Genomic DNA, 24,059 nt, shown 5'->3' with positions numbered 1-24,059 from the left:
GAATGTGACTCCTTGTAGTCTTGTAAAAATGTATCTAATTTTTGGGCGAACGCGCTGCCATTATATTTCAGGTAGAAATATATTCTTCTACCCTAAAGACTACACGGCATCAAAAGCCAGAAGACAGTAATTAATCTTCATAGATATCACCATTAGGACCTAACATCTCACACAAAGTAGTGTTATTTCCCAGTTTCTAAACGGCATCTCACATGACGTAAGTAGAATCGTATACATTTATGAGGTACCACCACACAGTGAGGCAGAAGAAGTCTAAGAGAAACGGCTATGCTTGGCCTAAGGATACTGTTCGAACGAATAAAATTATAGTTAGGTTCAAATATACAAGTATTTAATAATGTAAGGGTAAATTTGTTGTCGTGATTTATTAATTAAACATTCTGCCATGAAGACGTAAGCAGATTGGAGGCATAGCTCCATCATTCTTGGCATCGGCATTAGATGGAAATGTAGGCCCTTGGAGCCTTTGGGGAGAGAACCCTAGGTACCCATTTGATAGGAGGCTGGGTGGGTCAAATATACTTAATAACATTTTCACAAATTTATATTCCTGGAACTGACCTACAACAAAGAACAAATATTCTGATTTATATGAGTATACTACGTGAAAGAGAACTTGATGCTGATCATTCTGAGCCCTTATTTATTTTGATGATTATAGATGACCATGAAATTTATTTCTAATTAATTCTCGGTAATTTAAATTTCAAAAGTCTTATGTTTCGGTATTACTGGAAATGTATCGTGATCTATAATATCGTATTTCATCGTCTGGGACGTGCAATACGGTGTTTATGTTGAAATTTGTAGATTCTGGCAGAAACAAGAAGTCCGGAGTTATGACATTTACGATCAGTCATAAATTTAGCTCGGGTACAGGGAACCGGACGCGCCTAAAAGGACAGGTCAGAGCTTGTTACAATTGCCTGTGAATGAGGGCCAGTATGATTGGGTTGCCTCGTTCAAGCTTCCTACGGAAGATGGGATGAAAATATATATGTCAACACCATCTTTCGAATTCCCGGCGTGGGGGTGCAAGCCATTCCACAAAAGGAGAGACTTTCACAATATTCCGAACTGAACGGACGTGACCCTTGCACGCTCCGGGACATAGCTTGCCGATAGTGTAACGCTGTAACTTAAAGCTAAGAATACATTAATTTAACAGTGTGGTGAATTAGCAGGTGAATAAACATCAATTGGCTCAACTCTCAGAAAAACGCTTTCTTCGGCATCGCTACCCTGAGACTCATGCAAACCGACCCAGCTAGTTTCCTCTACCTATACCGATCTTCCTTACTTTGATCTGTGAGGGCAACTTGCAGTAGCCATCATACACTGTCCTAAGGTAGAAACAGGTGTAGCAGGGATAGCACCATTCCTACTGCGCCGATACAAGCAAAGGCGGGTTGGAAAAGAGCGGTGTTAAACTGAAGTTGATATTAGGTGTGCAGAAACTTCTGAGACTGCACAGCGGCTCTTTCTCTTTCTGTGGGGATCTGTGCAACATATCGTCCTATGAAGAGGTCGTGATAGTTGTTGTCACTTGCCTTGCTCCTCTAGAACCCTAGGATCGCATGTTTGAATACCGCATCGGCCGTGTGTGTGAAGCTAACTTCCTGGTACAAAGTACATGAAAAGCTATGAGTCGCCCAAGAAGCCAAGAAATTCCCTGCCTCTTATTGAACCCAGAAGTTCATTACTGCCCACCTCTGGACAGCATCATGAGTCATATGGTTCCATGGTGGATTACATAGGCTCTCGTTCTGTGTTGCGTTGTGATCTCCCGTGCCGCTGAAGACTTTGTAATGAGCCAGTCGCCTGTCCAAAGAATCGTGCTCAGTCTTTAAAGGATTCAGTCTTTCAGAATTCTGAACAAGGAAATGTCAGAGGGCCTACTCAGTGACAGCTGAAGAAGAAGAGAAAAGTGAGTCTGTCTGTTTCTGTGTCTATTTGCATTTTAAGCGTCTGCCCTCATCCTGTACCAGGAACACCCCTTTCGAAGATAAATCTGAGTTAAAATTTCTAAACCAGAAAATTCGAAATATGGTAATGCAGCATATACTTACTTACTTGCTTGCTCATGGAGCTGAGCCCTTCTGAAGGAGTATATACTAGACGATATAAGTTTTAAATGCGAAAAATTTGAAAGAGCGACAAAGCATCTAATTTGTATTTCATTGGCTTCAATGGGGAAAATTTTGTCGTGACCTATTTCTCGTTTCTTCAGGTGATTTCCATGACAGAACCCTCAAAATTCCAAGGAAACATTCCCTTACACGTCACTCAAGACAATTTTCTCACCTCATTCGATATACTGCCGCCAATCAATCCAAAAACAGATTAGATCTAACAGTAAATCCAAGTATCACACGATATTGAATCCTTCAGAAAAATCTCAAATCCGTTGTTATGTTAATAAACATCAGTTTTCCAGAAGAAGAAACAAATTAATGTTACGTATGTTGAGAGGAAAATCATGTATCAAAACACCTATCGTAATCACTCAACATCAGTCTGCTGTTTCTTCACTTCTGCGGTCCCGTTGTTCAGTAAATTTGCCCACCGTTACCGACTAACATGGTGGTTCCCAGTGATGAACAGGAATTGGCCTGGAGGAAAGCTAATGTGGCCTATTTTAATATTACAGTACCTGAGTACGGCTCCTTGCAGCAGGGATAGTACTCTTCATTTCTCCTGGCTGGAACTTCCAAAATGTCCCATTCCACAGACAAGTAGAACTCACTCAAGTCTATCCCAACGCTCACCAGATTACTTCCTTGTACCTGGTCCATGTGCTTCAAATCGACCTGCGAAATAGGATGAAATCATTAAACTCAAGCCAATGTGATAAGCCTGACCGTCAAATAACAAAACTGATTCTGCCAAAAACATAATTGTGAAAACATAGTGAAAAACGGCCTCCGTAGTCTAGGGGTAACGTTCAAACCCGGCGGAGGTCGTGGAAGTTTTAAGGGCGGAAAAATTCAGGGAACAAGTCCTCCGGGAGGGACTTTAAGCCGTGGGTCCCGTGTCGTAGCTTCACGGCACGTAAAAGAACCTCATATCTCCAAAGGAGACCACTGAGCCAAATTTGTAAGGACATTTCCCGCCCAACAAGAGTCTCTAACGCCTCTGGTAAATGGGGGAAGCATCTAGATACCGCTGAGCCAGTAGGGGCCGAACTCGATGGCTGATTCGGGACTGATGGCACGCACCAATACCGGTAGGGTATAGGGACTGGTAGAATATCATAGGGGGACGTACAATAGACCACTGGTCGCGGTGCATGGGGAACTCCACCCCCTCCAATAATAATAATAATAATAATAATAATAAATAATAATCTTTAGTGAACATTATCACATTGGAAGTGCATGCAATGCTTCTTCCCTTCCTGGAAATATTGTCTGAAGTCCGTAATTTTCTCGATAAACTTTCATTGCTCTCGAAATGATTCTCTGAATTAAATTTGTCGCTTGTAGTTCGGTTAATAGGTACTATCGCTTCGGAGGAATCTCCTGCTGCCATATCCAGGATATAAGAAATGAGCTATCAAAACCGTGGGTGATGTGAGGAACAGATGGTTGTAGTCGGGGCAATAGCGATGCATTATACTGAAAAGGGACAAAATTATTTCAGTACTTCAAGAGATTCTAATCGTTCCAAGAAGATTTAAATATTGTAACACGAGAAAAGTCAAGCTGGACAGAAGTAAACGGTCACCATGCATGTCTCTACACTACTGATTGTTTAGACAAAAATCTGAACTGCGACAAGAAAGCAAAAGAAATTTATTTCAATTTTAAATTTTAATCTCTACTTTAATTTTGATTTTAGCCCTCGATTGAAACAAAGTCTACGAATTTTAACTCTGCTGATCACTACCTTTAGTACCTTAGATTTTGAGGGAGCATACCCGATGTTGCCCGCATGACTAGCGAGACATGTCGAACCATCGAAGTACAAAAAGCGTACTGTGATATTGTCAATCAGTAAATGAAGTTTCACAGCCTTATAATACCATTAAATTTTTGCATAGAGGTGTGCACGTGGATGGACACGGCGTTGCTAGGTAACAGCGCGAAACACCACGCCACCGAATACACGCAAAAAAAACATTGGGAGTACAGCGTTTTCTGTGCGGTCGGCGGTATGACCGTTGCTATTCGATCGCTCGGTAAATACGTTCCAAAAATAGAGAGACTATTTTCTGTGTGGTCGGTGCGAAGCCAGCAGCATATACAAAAGAGAGACGCGTCCTCTCGTGAGAGAGGGCGTCCCACAGAAACAAGACCGTAACTGTCAAACGGTAATAATTAATATCTGGTCATGAACTACAGATGGGGCTCGACACCAAGACATACTGACTGACTGACCGTCAGTCTCAATGTGACTTTGACTTTGACCAAGTAGTATCTGGGAGTATCTGAGAGTGTTTAAATATTTAAGTGACAGTCATGGGAAGTTCGTCCTGTGAAGACTTTCCGTGTGATTGGAAGACTTAAATTTGATATAATACTTCTAGTGCTTTGAGTGCTAGTTTCTGTGTTGAGATCCGTTGCTAGGAGACGACTAGTAGAGACTGATAATCCTAGTGCTTGCGCAACAGTGAACTGGAGTGTATGTAAATCAGCGATAACGCCGTATTGCATGTATTTAAGTGTAATTAAGAGAGAGTGTGTAACCAAGCTGCTAATAAATCCAATCATCCGAAATAGAACCCGTCACTTTCTCACGCATACCCACCTAAACACGTGACAATATAAATGTACTTTTACATTCTACATTATCTTTATCTTTATCAATAACGTTTTACCTTATTCCGCTACATTTTATTATAAAAACAAAAATTGGTTGCCTTGTCCCAATGCAGTTTTCCAACTCGATCCCTGTCTCCTTGTAGGCATTCGTGTCTGTACGGGAGAAATGTGTCTCTCTGTGTCAAGATTTCTCACCTGGAAACCATTGTATGTCCACGAACCGAACTTCATGATACAGCTCTGCTCATCAAATGGGAAATACTCGACGTTAATCTCGCAGGAGGATTTGTAGATCGCCGGGGGTTTCCAGAACACTTCTCCTGTGAATTTGAGGGTAGCCTTCGTCATCAGCGTCACCTCGTAGTTGCCGTCCGCGCTGCGAACAAATGCCAGCACGTGATCAGTTAGTAAGGACTAACTCAGAAGTAGCGGAATTTCCATGTTCAATGACACTAACACTGAAACTCGTACGGATTACTTTAATATTATCCTGTCACCGCCTTCTCAAATCTCACCACTTCTTTGAGAATTTCATTTTCATTTAAGTCCGTCACTCAAAGGAATCCAGAGAAGATAATACTACATGTATTAATACACGTATTAAAGATAAGCAGCGGCACGCACATAGGGAGCCTGCACAGAATAATACCAGAACGGTGCTGAAAGCAAGAAGTGGTCGCTGCAGCACTGCAGACTTGGAGCAGGTATCCCTGCGAATTTTAAATTTTAAAATAAAAAAAAATAAATTTAATTGAAGATTTTAAAAATATAAAAATTCAAAAATCAAATTGACGTATGTAAATTAACAAAGATTTTACACATATCTGACAAATATCAGCAATGGAATTCTGATATATGGGACCTATTAACAACGGAGAAATGAACAATTAAGAAAGCTGGTGTTTTTAAATTTTAAACTACGTGCAGTGTAACAGCTACGTAAGAGAAATACACCTGATGATGGCCATTTACGGCCGAAACATGTAGTGTAGAAGAAAAGAAGACAAAAGAACTACAATAAATTGTTGCACTTAGGACGGAGTTTGTGTCATACATTGAAATAGATGTTAGTGGCGCTATTTGGTCGGCTGGTACGTCAGTCAGATATTCTGTTAGTCAGTAATTTAGTCAGCCATTCATTTACCTAATCTGTTACAAAACATTGCATCTTCTCTTCTGAAGTTTCTTGTCAATTCCCTTAGTCGGGGGTGGAGTCCAGCTGGGTCCACTCGGCACAGTGGCCACTGATTGGCCTATTGTACCTGCCCCGGGTGATTATGATGATGGAGAATTTGGTGGAATGAAGATTGACAGGGGAAACCGAAGTACTCGGAGAAAACCCGCCCCAGTGCCACTTTGTCCACCACAAATCCCACTTGAACAGACCCGGGATCGAACCCGGGCCGCCGCGGTGAGAAGCCAGCGACTAACCGCTTGAACTATGGCGCGGCCTTTCTTCCGAAGGTTACTTCAGAACCACATAAGGTGTCAGATGGTGCTGCAACCTACTTGTTATAGAGCACAATATCCGGCAACCAGATGTGCTCCGAAGGGACGTACAGCATCTCCACGCCACCGTACTCCTCCGGGTCCCACCGAAGTTTGTAATCGATCCATTTCTGAAACATGAAGACAACGTTTCATAGTATTAATGTTCCAGAATGCGAGTTCTTAATGTACCCAAGTTTGTAACCAGAACGTACGGAACAATGAAGACCACTTGCGGCGATGGAATTGATAACAAGAGAACTCTACTACTGGACTGCAAGTTCCAGACTGGAGCGTCATTGTGTGTTCGCTCAAAAACAAAAAAGGAAGTTTATTTGGGGAGCTCATACGAACCGTGTTTTACTGTAGAAAACTGATGAAGATTGGAAGCAGGCTGTAGGCCTAGCCCATAATATTGCAAATAAAATTCCTAATGCCTCTATTTAAGTTTAAGGCACCTTAGCAAACAAACAAAAAAAGTTAGTGAAAACGACCAGAATTCATACTTAAAAGCGCCATAATTCGCTATATCGAATTATAACAAAACTCGGCGAAACATTTTGTCGAATGCATGGAAGTATCCACTTAAGGCCGTACGTAAGCAGGCGTTGTAAAGTGTCAGTATGATTAAAAACCAATAAGGCCAACTAACGTTATGTGAAAAATTCTCATAGCGAATTTCACCCGAATCTATGACGCACATGATGATGCTCGTTCATTGCCTTACGAAAATAGGATTTTTAATATGTCAACATGGTTAAAAACCAAATTACTTACTCACGCACGGAGCTGAGCCCTTCTTGAGGAGCCTCCAATTCTGCAGCTACTCCAGATTTTCCCAGTATTTTATGGAACCCGAAGGTTCATTACCGTGTTCACAAGAGCCCTCCACTGGTCCCTATCCTGAGCCAGACCAATCCAATCCATACCATCCCATCCTATCTCTCTAAGATCCATTTTAATATTGTCCACACACCTACGCCTTGGTCCTTGACCTCATCATTCTAATTATACTTGGTGAAGAGTACAAGTTATGAAGCTCCTCATTATGCAGTTTTCTCCAACCTCCTGTCACTTCATCTCTCTTCGGTCCAAATATCCTCCTCAACAGCCTGTCCCAAACACCCTCAGTCTATCTTCCTCCCTTAATGTCAGATACCAAGTGCTAAAAACCAAATGGCCAACCAATATTATTAATAGATCTCTTATATTGAATTCCACCAAAATTTGATTGACTCTTTATGAGATATATAAAAAAATTATTCATCAGGTTATGTGAAGTAGACGTTACAACGGATCCAACATGGCGGACTAGCGTAACAGTCCACTGAAATTTCAACTTGGTATTACCAAAAATAAATTTCGTCAAAAATACTTAACCTAAATTACTTCTCAATTCAGACTGTTCGAATTAATCCTGTCGTGCTACTGTTATATGCATATTAAGAAGAGAAATATGGCGGCCCTTCGAACTATAGTGCCATTGAATCGTATATGGTTTGAACTTCTTAGAGTGGGGATTCTGAAGATACTAACTTCTGGAATGTAAGGCCCCTTTTAAGGATCATCATGTTAGCCGAGTTCTCTATTTGCCTCTATTTCCGTAACGTCGGTTGACTTTCAACGGACTACACGGCGTTATATCTCTCTTCCTTCCATCATTTTCCGAAGTTTTGTATTATGACAGATTAAAGATATGCAACATTCATTGAAATTCTTTTTATGAAATTTAACTAATATAGCCATAGCAATAAAAATTACTTTATTTTTCTGATGTTTCATACGCAATTATAACTGTCAAAACCCTTTATTAAACATACTTTACGTGTTTTAGAAATTATTTGTACAGTACTGGTACGAGCTTTCATCTAGAATATTCAAGTTGATACACACACACACACACACACACACATGCATTTTTTCTCTCTATGGCTCTACAGCCCTTTGGACTTGGCCACTTTCAGTTTCTTGATCCTCTACACAGTCGGCAGGACTTTCAGGACGGGGGTACAGCACGTCGCAAGGCCCCTACCTACATAAACACAGAATAAGCGCACAGATTTCAATGCTTTGAGTAGGATTCGAACCCACGATCCCAACGTTCGATGGAAGAAGATGGTTCATGCCTTAGACCGCGCGGCCACTGTGACGGGCGATGGAAGTATACACCAACTGACATTTAGCTTTTAATATGTCTTATACATGGGTCTGGAATCTTCTATACAAAGCATTTTTAAGACATTATTTTGGAAAGCATCAATGTTCCCTCTTATCATAGCATGGAGCGTCCGCCTTTTGTGAAGAGAGAAGGAACCTTCAGATATGGAAGACGCCATTGATTGTTTTCAGTCATAAATATCCGACAAAGAGAAGTCCTCCGTCTTGGGGGTTGAGGTTCGAATTAGGAATTGTTATTTGTTATTTTATAACTCAATAAAATCTTTGACGTAATAAATCTACTCACCTGCTGGACCCATAAATTTGTCGTCATTACTTGGCTCTTTAAATTCTGAAACAGAAGAAATAAACAACATTTTGAGTTCTTCAGCTCCGAATTGTTTTAAAGATGGGCATAAATATTCTCAGTTTATTTATGTAAAGGAACACTATACGTTTTTTGATGTTATAACACTATAAATTTTGAAAACCACACAATTTTAGGATCATTTTGATAATTAAATCTTGCTGCCTAAGTTAAGTGATTCCACTAATATCCCTGTGAACGAAGACTTAGTTCTCTTTCAAATTATTTCTCTGTCTTAGTTACAGTTTTGAGCCTGTACTTATTACCACCAAAACAACTGACATGCTGACACTTGTCAATGAAACTTGGTAGCAACTCTTTGCGTAGTACTTGTATTTTAACAGACTTCCAAGATCTTAATGTTCATTTGCACGATCTGAACTTCGGAGAGGATTTACTTTTACCTCTGGTTCTTTAACCTTCATCCCCCCTCTGAATTTGATGTGGCAATATCAAGTAGCAAATTATACAGTGCGTTCACTTAAGGAGGAAACTTCGCAACACCGCTGACTCGGCCCAGCATTCCTCACAGATTGCTGCTGTAACTGCCGATAGCAGAATGAGACATTAGCGCTGATAAACGCGCCATTACAGTTACAGTTACTGCAGCAATCTGTGAGGAATCTCGGGCCCCGTCAATGGTGTTGCTAAATTTCCTTCTTAACTGAACACCTTGTGTTGGAGATCTACTGAACTTCTGAAACACAAATACTTTTTCTCACGGCACTCACCACCTCGATTAGCTGCGAGAGTTTCAGTCCCAACCAGACGGTCAGAGTGTCCGTGTTGTTGCTGACGGGTCGTATCAGCCTGTTGTAGTTGCTTAGGAGATCGTCGTACAGACGCTTGGCGTCAGGGTTTGCCTCGTACGTCGCAGCCTTCAATCCTACAGCGCCCACAAAACACGAACATATCCTTCTTCAGGAACAGAGTCGCTCACATAGTCAGAAAATTTCGTTGCATTTGTGGAAGCCGAGAGTTCATTACCGCCTTCATAAGAGTCAACCACACAAAAAATTATCCTGATCGAGTTTAATATAATTGATATTCATATGCAATTTATTTTAGATCATTTTAATGGTGTTCTCACCTTCAGGCCTAGGTCTCCAGAAGGATCCATTCCCTTCGGAATTCCGAAATAAAATTTTATATGCATATATCAGTTCCCCATGCATGCTACATATTCTATCAATATAATTGTAAATTATTTTGATCATCCTAAGAATACATAGCGAAAAGTTCAATTTATAAAGTTCCTCATCGTGTAATTTTTTTCCATTGTCCAGTTACTTTCGCCGCCTTCGGTCCAGGTACTCTCCTTGTTCACGGAAATCTTTCAGGAATTGATATAGTTTTTTGTCTTAAGGTGAAAGTACAAATTCAACATCCATATATAAAAGCAGACAAATTTATTAATGCTCATATTAGAGAATAAATATCCAAAATTTGGTGTAAAATATCAGATGAACAAAATTATAATAACTAAAAAGTACTGAATGTACATATTAGGTATGACAATAAAGTTCGCCAACTTGTTATTTTTTTATATTAGAGGGATTGATCATTATGACTTTGTACCAACTGAACAAAGAGTCAACCAGGTTTACTATTTGAAATACTAAAAAGGCCGCGAGAAATAGTTAGACGGAAACAACCCAAACGTTTTGCCAACAATTCGTGGATCTTGCATTACGACAATGCACCTGCTCACACGGCACTGTCTGTGAGGGAGGCTTTAGCTAGTAAACAAATAACTGTGCTGGAACACCTTCCCTATTCACCGGATCTAGCCCCCAGTGACATTCTTCTGTTCCGTAAGATAAAGGAAATTTTGAAAAGAATGCAATTTTATGACACTGATGACATCAGGAGTAATATGACGGCAGCTCTGAAGGCCATTCCAAAAATCCAGTTTCAAAATTGTTTTGAAGGTGGACTTGGCGCTGGTATCGGTGCATAGCTTCCAAAGGGGAGTCCTTTGAAGGCGACCACAGTGATATTCAGCAGTGAGGTATGTGGCCTACGCGAAGAGTTCTCGAACTTTATTCTCAGATCACATATACTATATGTGACGAAATGGAATAATGAAGGATCATTTAAAAATGGGGTGAGGAGGGAGATTCTAGCACGACTGCGTAACGTAAGGACCAAGCAAGTTTATATCTGGAAGTAAAGCTTGAATTCGGAGGGTAACAGAAGAGAACGGAAGGGAGCCATACGTATGAGGTTTCTTAGAACATTGTTAGAAAGAATTCGCGAGAAAGGAGAAACGAAAAAGAGTACTAGACCTGCTCTTTACTGAGAATATTATAGAAGACTGAAAGTCATATAAATTAAACTGGAAGGAACAGGCAACAAGAATTCTTCTTCTATCGATTCTTTGCCCGTACGGAAAATAAAGGAACTGTTGGATAAATTCCTCTAATATCCTGAGTATCGTAATTTCCCCTGAATACGTTGCCAGTGCCCAGCAGGGTCGCTAATGGAGCTGCCGTCTTCGAGTTGCGTGACCCAACTACCCCTACCGAGAGGAGTGACTCGTCCGCCCCCACTTCTCGCCTTCGTGACCACTGAGAACCGACGCTGCTATTTCCCGTAACCCCGGGTGGGGCTCTAACCAGGTACTACCTACCGAAGCTTGTAGAAGCTTGAGCTTGCTCGGTCAGGGACGTCACCCCTGAATTGTGGTCATCTCCGGAGAGAGTCCAGATCGGCTACCCTCACTACCAGACTAATATACTTACTTTATAATTAAATTGTTACATTTTTAACATCAGAATGAGTTCATAGTGCCTTATCTTCTAGCTGGATGGAGAAGTAAATTTATAGTTTACTCGTATTTATATTTTAGTCTTTAGATTTTTAGGCAGACGATGGTAGAAAATTCTGAAATGAATGGTAACATGAATTTCCCCAATTGTCTCTTAATTTCTTCATGAATATAGGCTTCTTCTGATGATCTGTCCTCAAATATTTCATCTTTGCTATATTTTCTAATTATTACTAGTATTTCAGTGTCATCGCATAAATTTCATGGTGGAATCTTGAAATACATATTTTGGATAATCGATAGAACTGTGTTCTTGTCACCAGCGTAATGTATTTCGGGCAATATACTCAGAAGATATTTTGGAATAGATGCACATGTTCTCGTGTAGGATTTTCATAAACATAAAAGTATAAAAAAATCTTTTCTCGTATTCGGCCTATTTTCATATCAAACAATAAAATCTTAAAATTATAATTCCTTTGCAGATTCGCGATTTTGATATCCATCCTGATTCCACAAACCTCGAAGAAATCAAAGCAAAACAAACAACGTATTTATACTATTGTCACCGCATTATATAAAAATGTAATTTTAATCTATTGACATATATGAACCTGATATAAACAAAAATTTCCCCTTTTTTCTCTCCTCTCGCTCTCACTTTGGAGCATAGGGCTGATTTCTCAGTTTCATGATCATTTTTACAGACGGTAGGACTACTTGGACGGGCGATCAGCTCGTCGCAAGGCCTCTACCTAAACACAGGACAACAAAAACACATAATAAATACATACACACACCAAACATCCATATTTGTATGGGATTCGAACCCACGATCCCGGTTTCCGAGCGAACGAAGACAGTACATATCTTAGACAGCTCGGCTACCGTGACCGACAAATTAAAATTTCGGTATCGAAGGACCATGTTGGGCCTCAAGAATGTCGTCTCAAAACTCCCTCAGATACAGACATCTGATCCCCTCTTCTATCTGAATAAGTCTGGAATCTCTGACTGGTCGCATTACGCGAAGCAATGTGACAGTGATTGTGTACTATGAAAGTGAGACTTTTCTGTTCTGAACAAAATGCACGAAAGACGAAATGTTAGGATCTTGAATAGAAATACCCATCTCCAGAATATTAATAAGTTATAACAAGTAATCTATTAGGAACAAATTGTGTTCGACATTAGTGATAATCGAAACAGTAATTCTACCTCTCCTTGAATAGAGGGAGAAAAACATTTGCATAGAAGCTCTCGTTAAACAACCACGCTAACAAACATGCGATAGAAACGTCAGTATTTTCCAGGCAAAGAAAAAAAAATAGTAAAATGTATACAATCCTGATATCACTGGGAAACGTTTCGAAGATTTGAAAGTATTTTACAATACATCTAGCTCCCTTTGAGATTATGCAGATGACCCGCCCAGCAGTTACGCCGAAGCAGTTGCTTCATAAACACAACTACTGTTAATCATTCCCATAATTTCTTCTGCTGTGTTTCAGGATGACGCTTAGATTTTTAATTGTCATCGTGATATCTAATAACACCTTTCGAACTCTCCAATGCCAATTAAGTTCTGCATTCATAGTTTGCCTCTACTAAATGTATTTCGAGAAAAATAGAAACAACGGAAGAAGTTTTGCGTATGCTTCTCGAGTAACCATGCCTTTTTGTCCACTCTGTGGTTCAAACCACCTTTCACTTCCGGTTAAAAAGCAATATAACCAACATAAGTTACGAAAACAATGTGTTCTTTTGTGGTTAAGGGAGCCGAAAATTTGCTAAACTTATAATTAAAGAATGCCAACCGGTAAATTATGATATCTACAAATTACATAATATCACACATATTGTACATACCTGCTGTGATGGTTAGAAAACTAAAGAAGACAAGAGTACGACGCATTTCAAATATTTTTATGTTTCTGTTTGTATGCCGCCTTTACAATTTACACGTACATTAGTTTATTGCACTGCAGCCAATTTCATGTTACTACAATCCATATTACTGGAAACAAATTAGTTTACTCTGTAATCCAATCGATAAATTATTGTCGTATTGCCATATTCGAGAGATGATATAAACAGAATCGGTCCAGCGTCGCCCAGCATCAATCCAATATGTCGGCCGACTTAATCAATAGACGACAATATGCGAGTAACTAGCGCTCAGCGGAAATGCGGTCCAGTTTGGAACTACACGAACGTAACTATACAGTATCACGGTTCCTAAGAAAGACGAACAAGAACTTTCTGATTGCATTAAACCGGCTCTAATATGCATTAAAAGTGCTATACCATTTAGCTCAGAAACTGTTATCAAACAAATCACATTAAAATATTAATACTTAATGTCAGCTAATGGTTTCAAAATATTTAATTTGTTGGAATATTTAATTTCGTCCTTCAACCAAATACTGAATCAGGAAATATGGGGATGTTAATTTGTCGAGTCTCAGTTTTATAATTGTATTTGTTAAAAAAAAAAAAAAAGACATAAGAGAACTGTGTCTGTAATCTAGAGAAAAGACGTAACGACTTAAACACATATAAATGTACGAATAGGATATGCATCAATTGGGAGCTTCATAATTTAATAAATATTTGGACCTAAAATTCTATTGAATTCAGCAAAAGTACCATATTTTCCTGTGAATTTAGCGAAAATTTCTAGCAATAATTTTTTTAATCTATACGCTGCATTTTGTCATGCAATATAAAAATGTGTGAAGGTAATATTCATTTATCAGTAATTCCCTTTAAGCTATGCGATTAACTACTTCAATAACGAAATAGAGAAAATTTGTGTGTTTTAATTTTACAGCTTAGCGCCTGTAAGTGTTCATGTAAATGAATGACGAACGAACTCAGAAACAGAACTTTGAAGTGAGTATGCTAATTGCAACAGCAATCATTCAGTTCAATTCAATTTAATTCAATTCAATTCGTGTTTATTTACGCGCAAACTTAACAGCACAGTGGCCAATTACAAATTTAACACGAGTACATAGAAATACACAAAAGTAATTAAAGAGCAAAATACAAAATATGACAGTCTTTATATAATAGCAATAAATTCATAACAATTCCAAGAAAAACTGAAGTTAACTTTAACAGGCGAGAAATATAATAAGCACATTTCCAATAATTATGCCACTTGTGGCGAGAAAGGACAATACATGTACATACACACATAGAAGTCAATAATAATACTAATAATTCAATTCAATTCTTTATTATTTCTGTGCCGAGTCAACAGCCGCAAGGCCAATTACAGACAGAGCACAGTGTAGATAAAAGTAATTACATTATAGACAAACATAATATAAAGTCGAAGACAGATTACAGGCAATCAATGGGGAAAAGACAATAATGCAGAAAAATAAACAAACAAACAAATTATAATAATAGCAATAATAATAATTTCATTAATATAAATCTAAGTGTTATTAAGAACTGAGAAATGAAACATAAATATTAATAATAATAATAATAATAATAATAATAATAATAATAACAATAACTCAATAAATATAATAACCCCATCATTGAGAAGTGAGAAAATAAAAATATATATAATTAGTATTTTTGATTGGAATAATCATGACAGCAATAAAATATAAAACAATCCAGGTTTTAAATGGATCAATGTATAAACATATTAATTTATTCAAAAATTTTTTATTTACATTCTAAATGTGATTGAGGGAAACGGCCCCGACAGCAAATATGTCGAGATCTTTACCCACCGCGTTGGCAGCATAGGGGCACCGAGCAGGATAGTGTTTATTATGGGGACACACCAATTAATTATTATAATAATCTTTTGTATAAACTCGTGCTCTGTTGGGGGGATCAGACAACTTTGGTTCAAGTAAGGTAGGCCTACATCTAAAAATACATAAATTCAAGTAATTTTAGGAATTTATGTTACTGATTTACCATTCTCATAATTTACTCGTATATCGATGTTTTGTTGTGAAACTTCATGTTTACAATTCCTACTACTATTACTTATCTAATGTGCCTCTCGGTAAGAAAACTTATAAATCACAAACTTGAACACAGTTCTAGAAAGAAACTAGGCCAGTGTTACTTTTTGTACAGTGTGCAGTGTAGTTTCTTTTTAAAATAATATTATCGCTAATGAAGAATGTGAAATGAAGAGTTTATAATACACGTTTCACACCAACAGGCAGCTTATGATATCCGAAAGGTGTTTACTCTAAGATTGCTTCAATATTCAAATGTCATCAGTGTATGCACTTACGTCAGTACCTCGTTGTTAAACTGATATCAGTTTAGTGCACACGTCATCATGTGTAAATCTGAATATTACTATTAATTCTAAGAAATACGATGTAAAACTATATTTGTGAAATTGTGCATATCTCTTTTACAATATTAATCTCTACAACAAATTATACCATAATTTGTCTTCCCCCTTGTTTCTAATTATGAAATAATAAAATAGAAGGAAATAAATTGATCTGTATAAATTTCTAAATTGCTATGCAAATACAAGGTGAGTTTTCATGCCCATCTCTATGTAATAGGTCCATGATATTCCGAGAGCAGAGAAACTGTGATAAGGGTAAACACCAAACCAAGAAAGGACATAAAATATTTCGAAGAAAGCTCCACTTATTCGTCACTATCTGGAGTGACATTATTCCCAGTCCGACTGCCTTCACCCCTAGTGAATGATCCCCAGTGCTTATGGGATAGGAACCAGATGGGCCCCCAAACCCTCCTAAACATGATATCACTGTTTCTGATGAATGTCGAACGGCGATCGTCCGTCCCAATTCAGTCACGTCACTGAATAAGCCAGCTGCTAAAGTGAGATATTAAAAGCCTGCAGAATGTTTACACAGATTAATATCATCAGCATGCAACGTGTTGGAAGATACAACTACACAATACACAAAATAAACACCAGCACGAAAGAATATTTGTGTCTTGAACCTGAATAATATAAACATGAAAATGCAAATTTTAGATGATATTATGTCTATATTTAAACATTAAATTGCATTAAATTGTGTATATTTGCAATGGTTTTTGATCTCAATGGAATATTATAGGCCTATATTACTCTGAAGAAAAGAGATAAAATATTTATTTACATATCCTGAAGTTTTAATATAAATATGATCAACATTTACATTGTTTACTCACCTATTTTTAGTAATAATAACCTTCAAAAGGCAAAACCTTGGAAGAGAATGAGTAACTTGTGTTTAATTTGCAGAATGTTATTGCTAAATACATTTTCAATATGCAGATTAGGAGATGCGAAATATTTTGAGCAAGGTTACTGAATAATTACCTCGGATGTTTTCTATCAATACACACACAAATTTCAGAATAATACAAAATTAATCATGTCATTGTTTCGGTAAACATGACTAACCGAAAGGTCGAAAATATTCCCACAATAATAACTATGTCATCTTTGGGAATCACATCTTCGGCTAAAAACATGGCCACCGGTTCACTTCCGTTCACTTGAAAACAGTGGGAAAGCAGCCACTTCATCGCTTGCTTATTCCGAAACGCAGCCCTTTCAGACGTCCTTGGGACGCGCGGTCAATCATGACGGTACTGAGCAGAGCCAGGATTTCCCCTGCACTCAGACCTTTCTTGAATCGGTCTGGAACAAAAATAGAAATACGTCCCTTCAAAGACCAATGGCAATGTCAAGCATTGTCTTTCATGCTTCTGTCTCTACAGGTTTACATCCCACATGTTTTACGCAAAGAAAAATACACCTATTCTTCAAGGGAAAGGCGTTGGCCTTATGTGTGGGAGATCTTGAATTCGAAACCGATCTAATCCTAATGGAATTTTCTGCATGTAATTCTGTGAATATATTCTAGAGCCTAATATGCCGATGCCCAGTATTATAATCTTGTTTTTATTTTCTTTGCTGCAATATTAATATCGAAGGAAAGCTGAAATTCTGCACTAATGGTATTCTGTGACTAGTAATTTCAAACTTATCAGGCAAACAGGCACCGGGATAGTCAATACAGACTCTCTCGTAATAGACATGGACGTTATCCCGAGTCAGTTCGGCCCAGTTAATAATCTCACAAACAATTAGCCTTAGATCAATTTTAGTATTATCCTCTCGTGTCATTCCCCCTTGCGAAAGATTGCTTTCCAAAATTATATGCGCATGTCTTGTTATAGTTTATTTCTAAATGCATCATAACTCTGGTACTTTGTGTAAGTGACTCAATGAAGCAATATTCCTTTTTGTAATGCTACTAGTCTCGCAGTCGGTCAAAAATTGTTCCCCTTCTATGGTATCAGACGCTTTCCTTGCCGTGTTCACAAGATCCTGCCACTTGTCCTTACCCTGGCGCAGATGAATTCAGTCCACACTCACATATACTACGCCTTCAAATTTAATTCAAATACTATCTTTTCATTTACTCCTACTTCTCACCAGTGGCCCCTTTCTTTCAGAGTTCTCAATTAAAATTCTGAATGTGTTTCTTAACTCACCTTCCTGTGCTACAAGCTCCAGCACTCTCAAATTTTCTGATTCGACCACGACAGTAACATTGTGTAAGACGCAGCTTCTATAACATCAGCATGCCTGAGCTGTATGACCACAGTCAAGGTTCTTACCTTCGAATCTCCTAGCGTAATTCAGGACGGGGAACTCGTGCTCAGGCCTGGGTGTGCGAAACCGGACCACTGGGTGATACGGCAGGTACCGCTTATGATTGTCCCCATACAAGGTGCGTATTTGGTGCCACGCGGGCCTAGTGGATCTCCGGGCAAGCTCAACATTGTCGAAGTCCTTCCAAAAGGCTGTATCAGTCGCATCTGTGGACCCTGTCAAACAGGTCTACATTTTACTCACTGCAGTGGGGCTCTCTCACGGGAACCTCCTGAATCTCAAAAAGTGTTTCTTGAAATCCATGCCAAAATAAAGAAGACAACAAATCCTGAAAATATGTCACAACCCCGTGTGAGATTCGAGGATTCCTCGGCGACGCCTGCTCTCATGGAGAGCGTCTCCTTAGTTATGATTCCGTACCAACCTTTCGATCCCAATACACGACTCCACGCCAAAGAAGATTATTATCATGTACATTTTATAAATCCATGTGTTGAGAGCAGCACTCAATAGATATACAGTTTAATAAATAATTTATATGCGTAATTTAGACATGTTTTAATAACGTTACATTTCGCAGATATAACTTTAAATTTTCAAACAGTAGTTCAAAGGTTCAGTATTTAGTAGACAAAATTAAAAAAATTACATAAATGCCGTTTCACTTAATGATATTTTTTATGTTAGTTGATTTCACTATTCATTTAATTTAATTTCGCGAAATATATACCATAGAACGACATCTTACATAATAAGTTGAAAAAGAAGCTCTTCTGGTACGTAGTCACAATATTTTTTCACAGTGCGTACACTTTCTAAATATAAAGGCTTCTTTTACTTTTTACAAANTTTACAAATAGCAATCAGAAATCAGTGCCACATTTTAATTAAATCAACATTTCGTATATAATTTAATTTCAATAAACTGCCTCTATGAAAAATTTCGCCTGACTAGTTGCAATGATTAATTAATTACAACAATCAGACCCAAAGTTAATGTGGATTTTGAGAAGCTATCACGCTGTTGCTTTAAAATGTTTACAAAAAAATGCCTTGCTAAATAATATTAAATATAATAAAATCTGTCTAGACTTCAAAAATAAGTGGAAAACTGCAAGAAAGGCAGGTTGCCCGATATCTCTCGCGTTAGGCCATGTCGTCTACGCAACAGTAGCCTGAAAAACAATAAAGTCTTGCATACCAGCAGAAACAGCTCGAGAAAATCCTGGCCGACCATCAGCTCTACTATTCAGAACCAAGTTTCAAAATATTCTCAGTAACATATGTGTACGAGTATGTCCAGATTTCAATCCAGCCTCAAAATATTGTGACGAATATGACCATTGCTAGACAACGGTTCTGTAAACATGTACCTCAGCAGTGGAAGAACCTCTGTTGCTGGGTAGGAAGTCGCTAGGTACGTTTCGTAGCAACAGACAAACCACAGATAATAACAGACGAAAAGTTCGAGATGGTGGTCTCTCTTCGGTTCGCCCCGAGTTATAAGAAAGAGTTCATCTGTGAATTGATTCAGAGGGATTCGTAAAACAGTCGTCGTTCAAGGCAGTCGAAGTAGAAGAAGCAACCGATTCGTAAATCAGAACCAAGTCAGTCACAGTGGAAGACAAGACACTCGTAGTCCAGTAAGGAATGGAGCGAGTTGTAGAGTGTCCTTGATCGTGAGCTGTTGTAATGGTAGTAGAAGTGCAAATGAATCCAAACCCGTTATTATTAGTCACGGAACCCCGGACACGTGACAATCTACACGTAGATCTCACTATATCTAGACGGGTCCACAGTCACCCGCATGGCGACGGCCCAGCTCTGTCCTCTTCCCATTGTCAACACTACTCTGTCCAGAATAGGTGCACAGTGAACTCCAAATTCGGACAAAGGTTACTGGCAACCGTCTTCCGCCAGTCCACCATGAGCTCACCTTACTGCGCACTTGAGTCGAGAAATCCTACACACAGGGACAGAGGCGGTTCCTGGCGTCTCACAGCACACGAAACCAGAAACGATCTTCACAGGCCTCGTCGACTCTGATCAGAAACCCACTATACCAGACAACTCCATACACGTCAACGGTCAAAACCAACTGAGACTTCAGAAGGATGTAACCTAATTAATTTTTTAATTCGCTAGTGACGGGTGGAGTCCAGCTGGGTCCACTTGGCACGGCGGCCTCTGATTGGCCTATTGTACCTGACCCGGGTGTTTATGATGATGCAGAATTTGGTGGAATGAAGATTGGCAGGGGAAACCGAAGTACTCGGAGAAAACTCGCCCCAGCGCTACTTTGTCCACCACAAATTCCACTTGACCAGACCCGGGATGGAACCCGGGCCGCCGCGGTGGGAACCCAGCGACTAAGCGCTTGAGCTATGGCGCGGCCTAGGATGTAACTTAATTGTCTACTGAACTAGGAAGAAGAAACCTGTGCTTAAAAATTTAATTTCAAATAANAAAGTAAAGCTATCCTTGTACAAGGCCGTGAAGGCTCATAGGGTTGTGAGACGTTGAGGTCCCACATTATCTAGACAATCGGCTCAAAGATGGCGGTAAGGTTGTCAGCCTTACGCGCCGACCGCGCTTTACTCCCCAGGAAAATTATTTATTTAATTCCTGGTACTCATTTCTGTTAGAGATTGAGTGAACCCCAGGACCATAGTGCGGCCGGAAGGATTAGGTCAACTGAAAAAAATCCAATGACCTCATCGGTATTTGAACCCGCGACCTTCCGACTACTACTACTACAAGTATTATTCCTCTATGAACCTTTCGCCGAGGCCTGGTCTATGAAAGCAGGCTAAATAAATTCATTGTTATGCCTTGTAGAGATCTGATTATATTCCAAGATTCAACAAGCAATACTCGGCCGTAGTAAAGAGCCATGTTTCACAGACACACATAAAGTAGTTTAAAGTTTAATTTTCAAGTAGAGAGAGCGTTAGGTACTTGGCTAACTACAAATTATTTTGCGAATCTTCTATGTCAGATCTTTCAACGCTTCAGTAATCGAGGACTGGGACTGGGTTTTGGTGCAGTCACAGGAGGCAACAAATGCGATTAAAAGGACGGTTTACTGTACATCAGCAGACTGCTGTAGTACCTCTACTGTACTCAAACATTTTTCAAAGCGAGAGTTATTTCTTACGTAATCACTTAAAATCATTGCTAAAAATCTTGACATAATTCTATTTTGAGTAACTTTAAATTATATCCAGGTATAATTAACGTATTTGTCACATGATCAAGTGACTCTAGACAGGGTTTTGCATTGGTAATCGGATTTATTTAACTCCTACAGCTCGTAACTATAAGTAAGGGTTATGCTGTCACTGTTCTACATAATTTACAAATCACTATGGGACACACTACATCTTCCAAGAATATGAAAACCTCACCAGCCGTTACTTGGTATCGGCTTTGAACTATGGACGTTGTTGTTCTCCTTGGTTCTCGAACTGTCCTCAGCTATCAGCTTCCGGCAGCAACAACTCCCAATAACTGAACCCCAGGGATTATAACTTCTAACTTGTCCTGTTTATAACATTTCGACACCCACCGCAAAAAGGAAAACACAGATTTTCTGCTGCTGTTTACGGGCCGCTGCCTAGTAACGGCCGTTGTATAATTGCTTATTTCGCAGTCGGTGTCTAGCAATGGGTTTACATACCACCTCGAAATATGTTAATCTTCTTTCAATTTGAAGAAAACAATATTAAATTGGTGCAGACTTTTGCCAATTTGTTGCACGATTACTGAGTAAGCGTTTGATAATAGTCGGGAGTGAGGATGAAGGAACGGAAGGAGGAATAGGGGAATCCCGAATTACTCTTAAAATTAATTAGCTCTGTTCACCATTAGTTCTGTAATAACGGATCACGTTTCGAAGAATGTTATGTCGGCCTTTTATACGCAGTCTGGTTCAAGAGTGGAAGCCATTACTGTGCCTGAACACTACTCCACGTATCTATATGTGAGGCGTAAAGGAAAGGATCCACGTATTCATAATCTTGATGCTAAGTGGCGGTCAATGATCAGATTCATGATCCGGCTGCCTTAAACCAAGGAACAATCCTTCGTCACAAACTGGATATTAGGCTGGAGAGGGTTTCCAACCAGTTCTGTTCGGGATGGCGAGCTGAGGTAAATTCTTGTGACAACGAATGTAACTGACGTCATTACTTCTGCGATGAAGGCAGTTTGGGAAACATTACAACACTGTGCGTGTAACAGACGTCATTAAGTGTGTAGCTCGGTGTACGATGATCTGACGTGACGTTCCCTGAGGTTTCAGGCTACAAATTTCGTTAATCTCTGTGGTCTAGTGGTCAGAGTTCGTGGCTACAGATCCAGTGGTCCCGGGTTCGATTCCCGGCGCTACCAGATTTTCTGAGAAGTAGTGGGTCTGGAACGTGGTGCACTCAGCCTCGTGAGGATAACTGAGGAGTTGTATTTCAAGGAAATAGCGGCTCCAGTCTAGAAAACCGAAATTAATGGCCGTGGAGATTCGTTGCGCTGACCACGCGACACCCACTATCCGTTAAATTTTGTATTAACTTCGCCGACAACAGGCGTTTGCTCGGTCGGTATAGTTCGCTTGCGGACTAAAGGCCATGGAGTTTACTTTTTTTGTTTACTGGACAATGTCTATGTGTCGCGTTGGCACAGTTGTTCTGTTTTCTTTGAGGTGTTCAATATCTGTTGATTCTGAGAATTATTGTGGAACAAATCGAGTGTGGAAACAATAAAGTAACGGCTCATTGAAAAATTCGTTAAGACAAACGAGAATTCTGATTTAAATTAATTGTTCAGGTAGAGCACAGTTATTGGCTTCATGATTCCTACCGAGCTACGTAGCTCCTTTTGCGGAACCCTATGGCCTTCTGAAGCTAAAAGTGAAGCTTACAGTACTGTCAAATCCACCGACACTGTCTCATTAGAAAATGTTTCCAGTGAACGTTTAATTTAATTTTAATTTTGTTAATTACACTTCCAGCTTTTTAAGATTTTGTTCTTATTTCTGTAAGAAACTTGCAGAATATGGTGAATATAATGAGCATGCGCTCTTAGGCTGTTCCCTTCATAATAATTGCGCTTCCACAGACTGCCTTGTTTAGATCGGCCCTGGCCTCTTTTATCTGTACCGAGTTTGTTATTCGAGTTAATGTACTCGTATTCTTTACAAACGTTCTATCCAGTTCAGAATTACTGGGCTTCTGATCTTCGTCCCTCGTCCCGCCGTCAGAACCCTTTAGAATCTACATGTCCTAACCATTAATTTTGATACATTTACAGGTATTTCGACATTTATGAGTCATTATCAGATTCACAGGGGGACTCGCGGTAGCGTAGTTGGTTGAGGCACTATGTTACAAGCCGGAAGGTCCTTCCAGCCGCACTGTGGCCCTGGAGTCGACTCAGCCTCTAACAGAAATGAGTACCAGGAATATTCTTGGGGGTAAAGGGCGGCCGGCGCGTAAGGCTGACAACCTTACCGCCATCTTTGAGCCGATTGTCTAGATAATGTAAGACCCTCAACGTCTCACAACCCTATGGGTCTTCACGGCCTGTTACAGGGATAGCTTCATTTTTATTATCAGATCCACTGTAACTGCTTATCTATTCTGCATTCTACATTTCTGCCGTCTGGGATCTTCTCATTTGTTCTTTCTTTAATATCCGACATTCGAATTCGTATAAAACCACATGCACGTCTTCAAGCTACTGAGTTTCAGTAGCACTTTTTCTTGGTATGTTCTCAGAACCGTGTTCTTAATAATTTCACAGAACCGTTAAAATCTCCTACAGCCATGCTAATATTATTCTCACTTAAACAGC

At 39.3% G+C, this 24,059-nt stretch overlaps 1 protein-coding gene across 1 annotated transcript in view; it reads right to left on the bottom strand.

Moving 5' to 3' along the window:
- The window catches only part of LOC111872149 (acetylcholine receptor subunit beta-like 2), an 89,241-nt gene extending 75,551 nt beyond the window's left edge, over nucleotides 1-13,690 (bottom strand). Inside the window, exons 1-6 of the mRNA XM_023865741.2 lie at nucleotides 13,436-13,690; nucleotides 9,528-9,682; nucleotides 8,737-8,781; nucleotides 6,294-6,403; nucleotides 4,980-5,160; nucleotides 2,675-2,831 (exon numbers count right to left, since the gene is read on the bottom strand). Of these exons, the coding sequence (XP_023721509.1) occupies nucleotides 2,675-2,831; nucleotides 4,980-5,160; nucleotides 6,294-6,403; nucleotides 8,737-8,781; nucleotides 9,528-9,682; nucleotides 13,436-13,481 (694 nt within the window). The 5' untranslated portion in view covers nucleotides 13,482-13,690. The remainder of the gene's footprint in view (nucleotides 1-2,674; nucleotides 2,832-4,979; nucleotides 5,161-6,293; nucleotides 6,404-8,736; nucleotides 8,782-9,527; nucleotides 9,683-13,435) is intronic.
- Nucleotides 13,691-24,059: the final 10,369 nt, after the last annotated feature.

Source organism: Cryptotermes secundus, unplaced genomic scaffold (assembly GCF_002891405.2).
Source record: "Cryptotermes secundus unplaced genomic scaffold, Csec_1.0 scaffold534, whole genome shotgun sequence".
Taxonomy (NCBI): domain Eukaryota; kingdom Metazoa; phylum Arthropoda; class Insecta; order Blattodea; family Kalotermitidae; genus Cryptotermes; species Cryptotermes secundus.
Note: the sequence above shows the minus strand (reverse complement) of the source record. Positions and strands in the feature narration are given on the sequence as shown.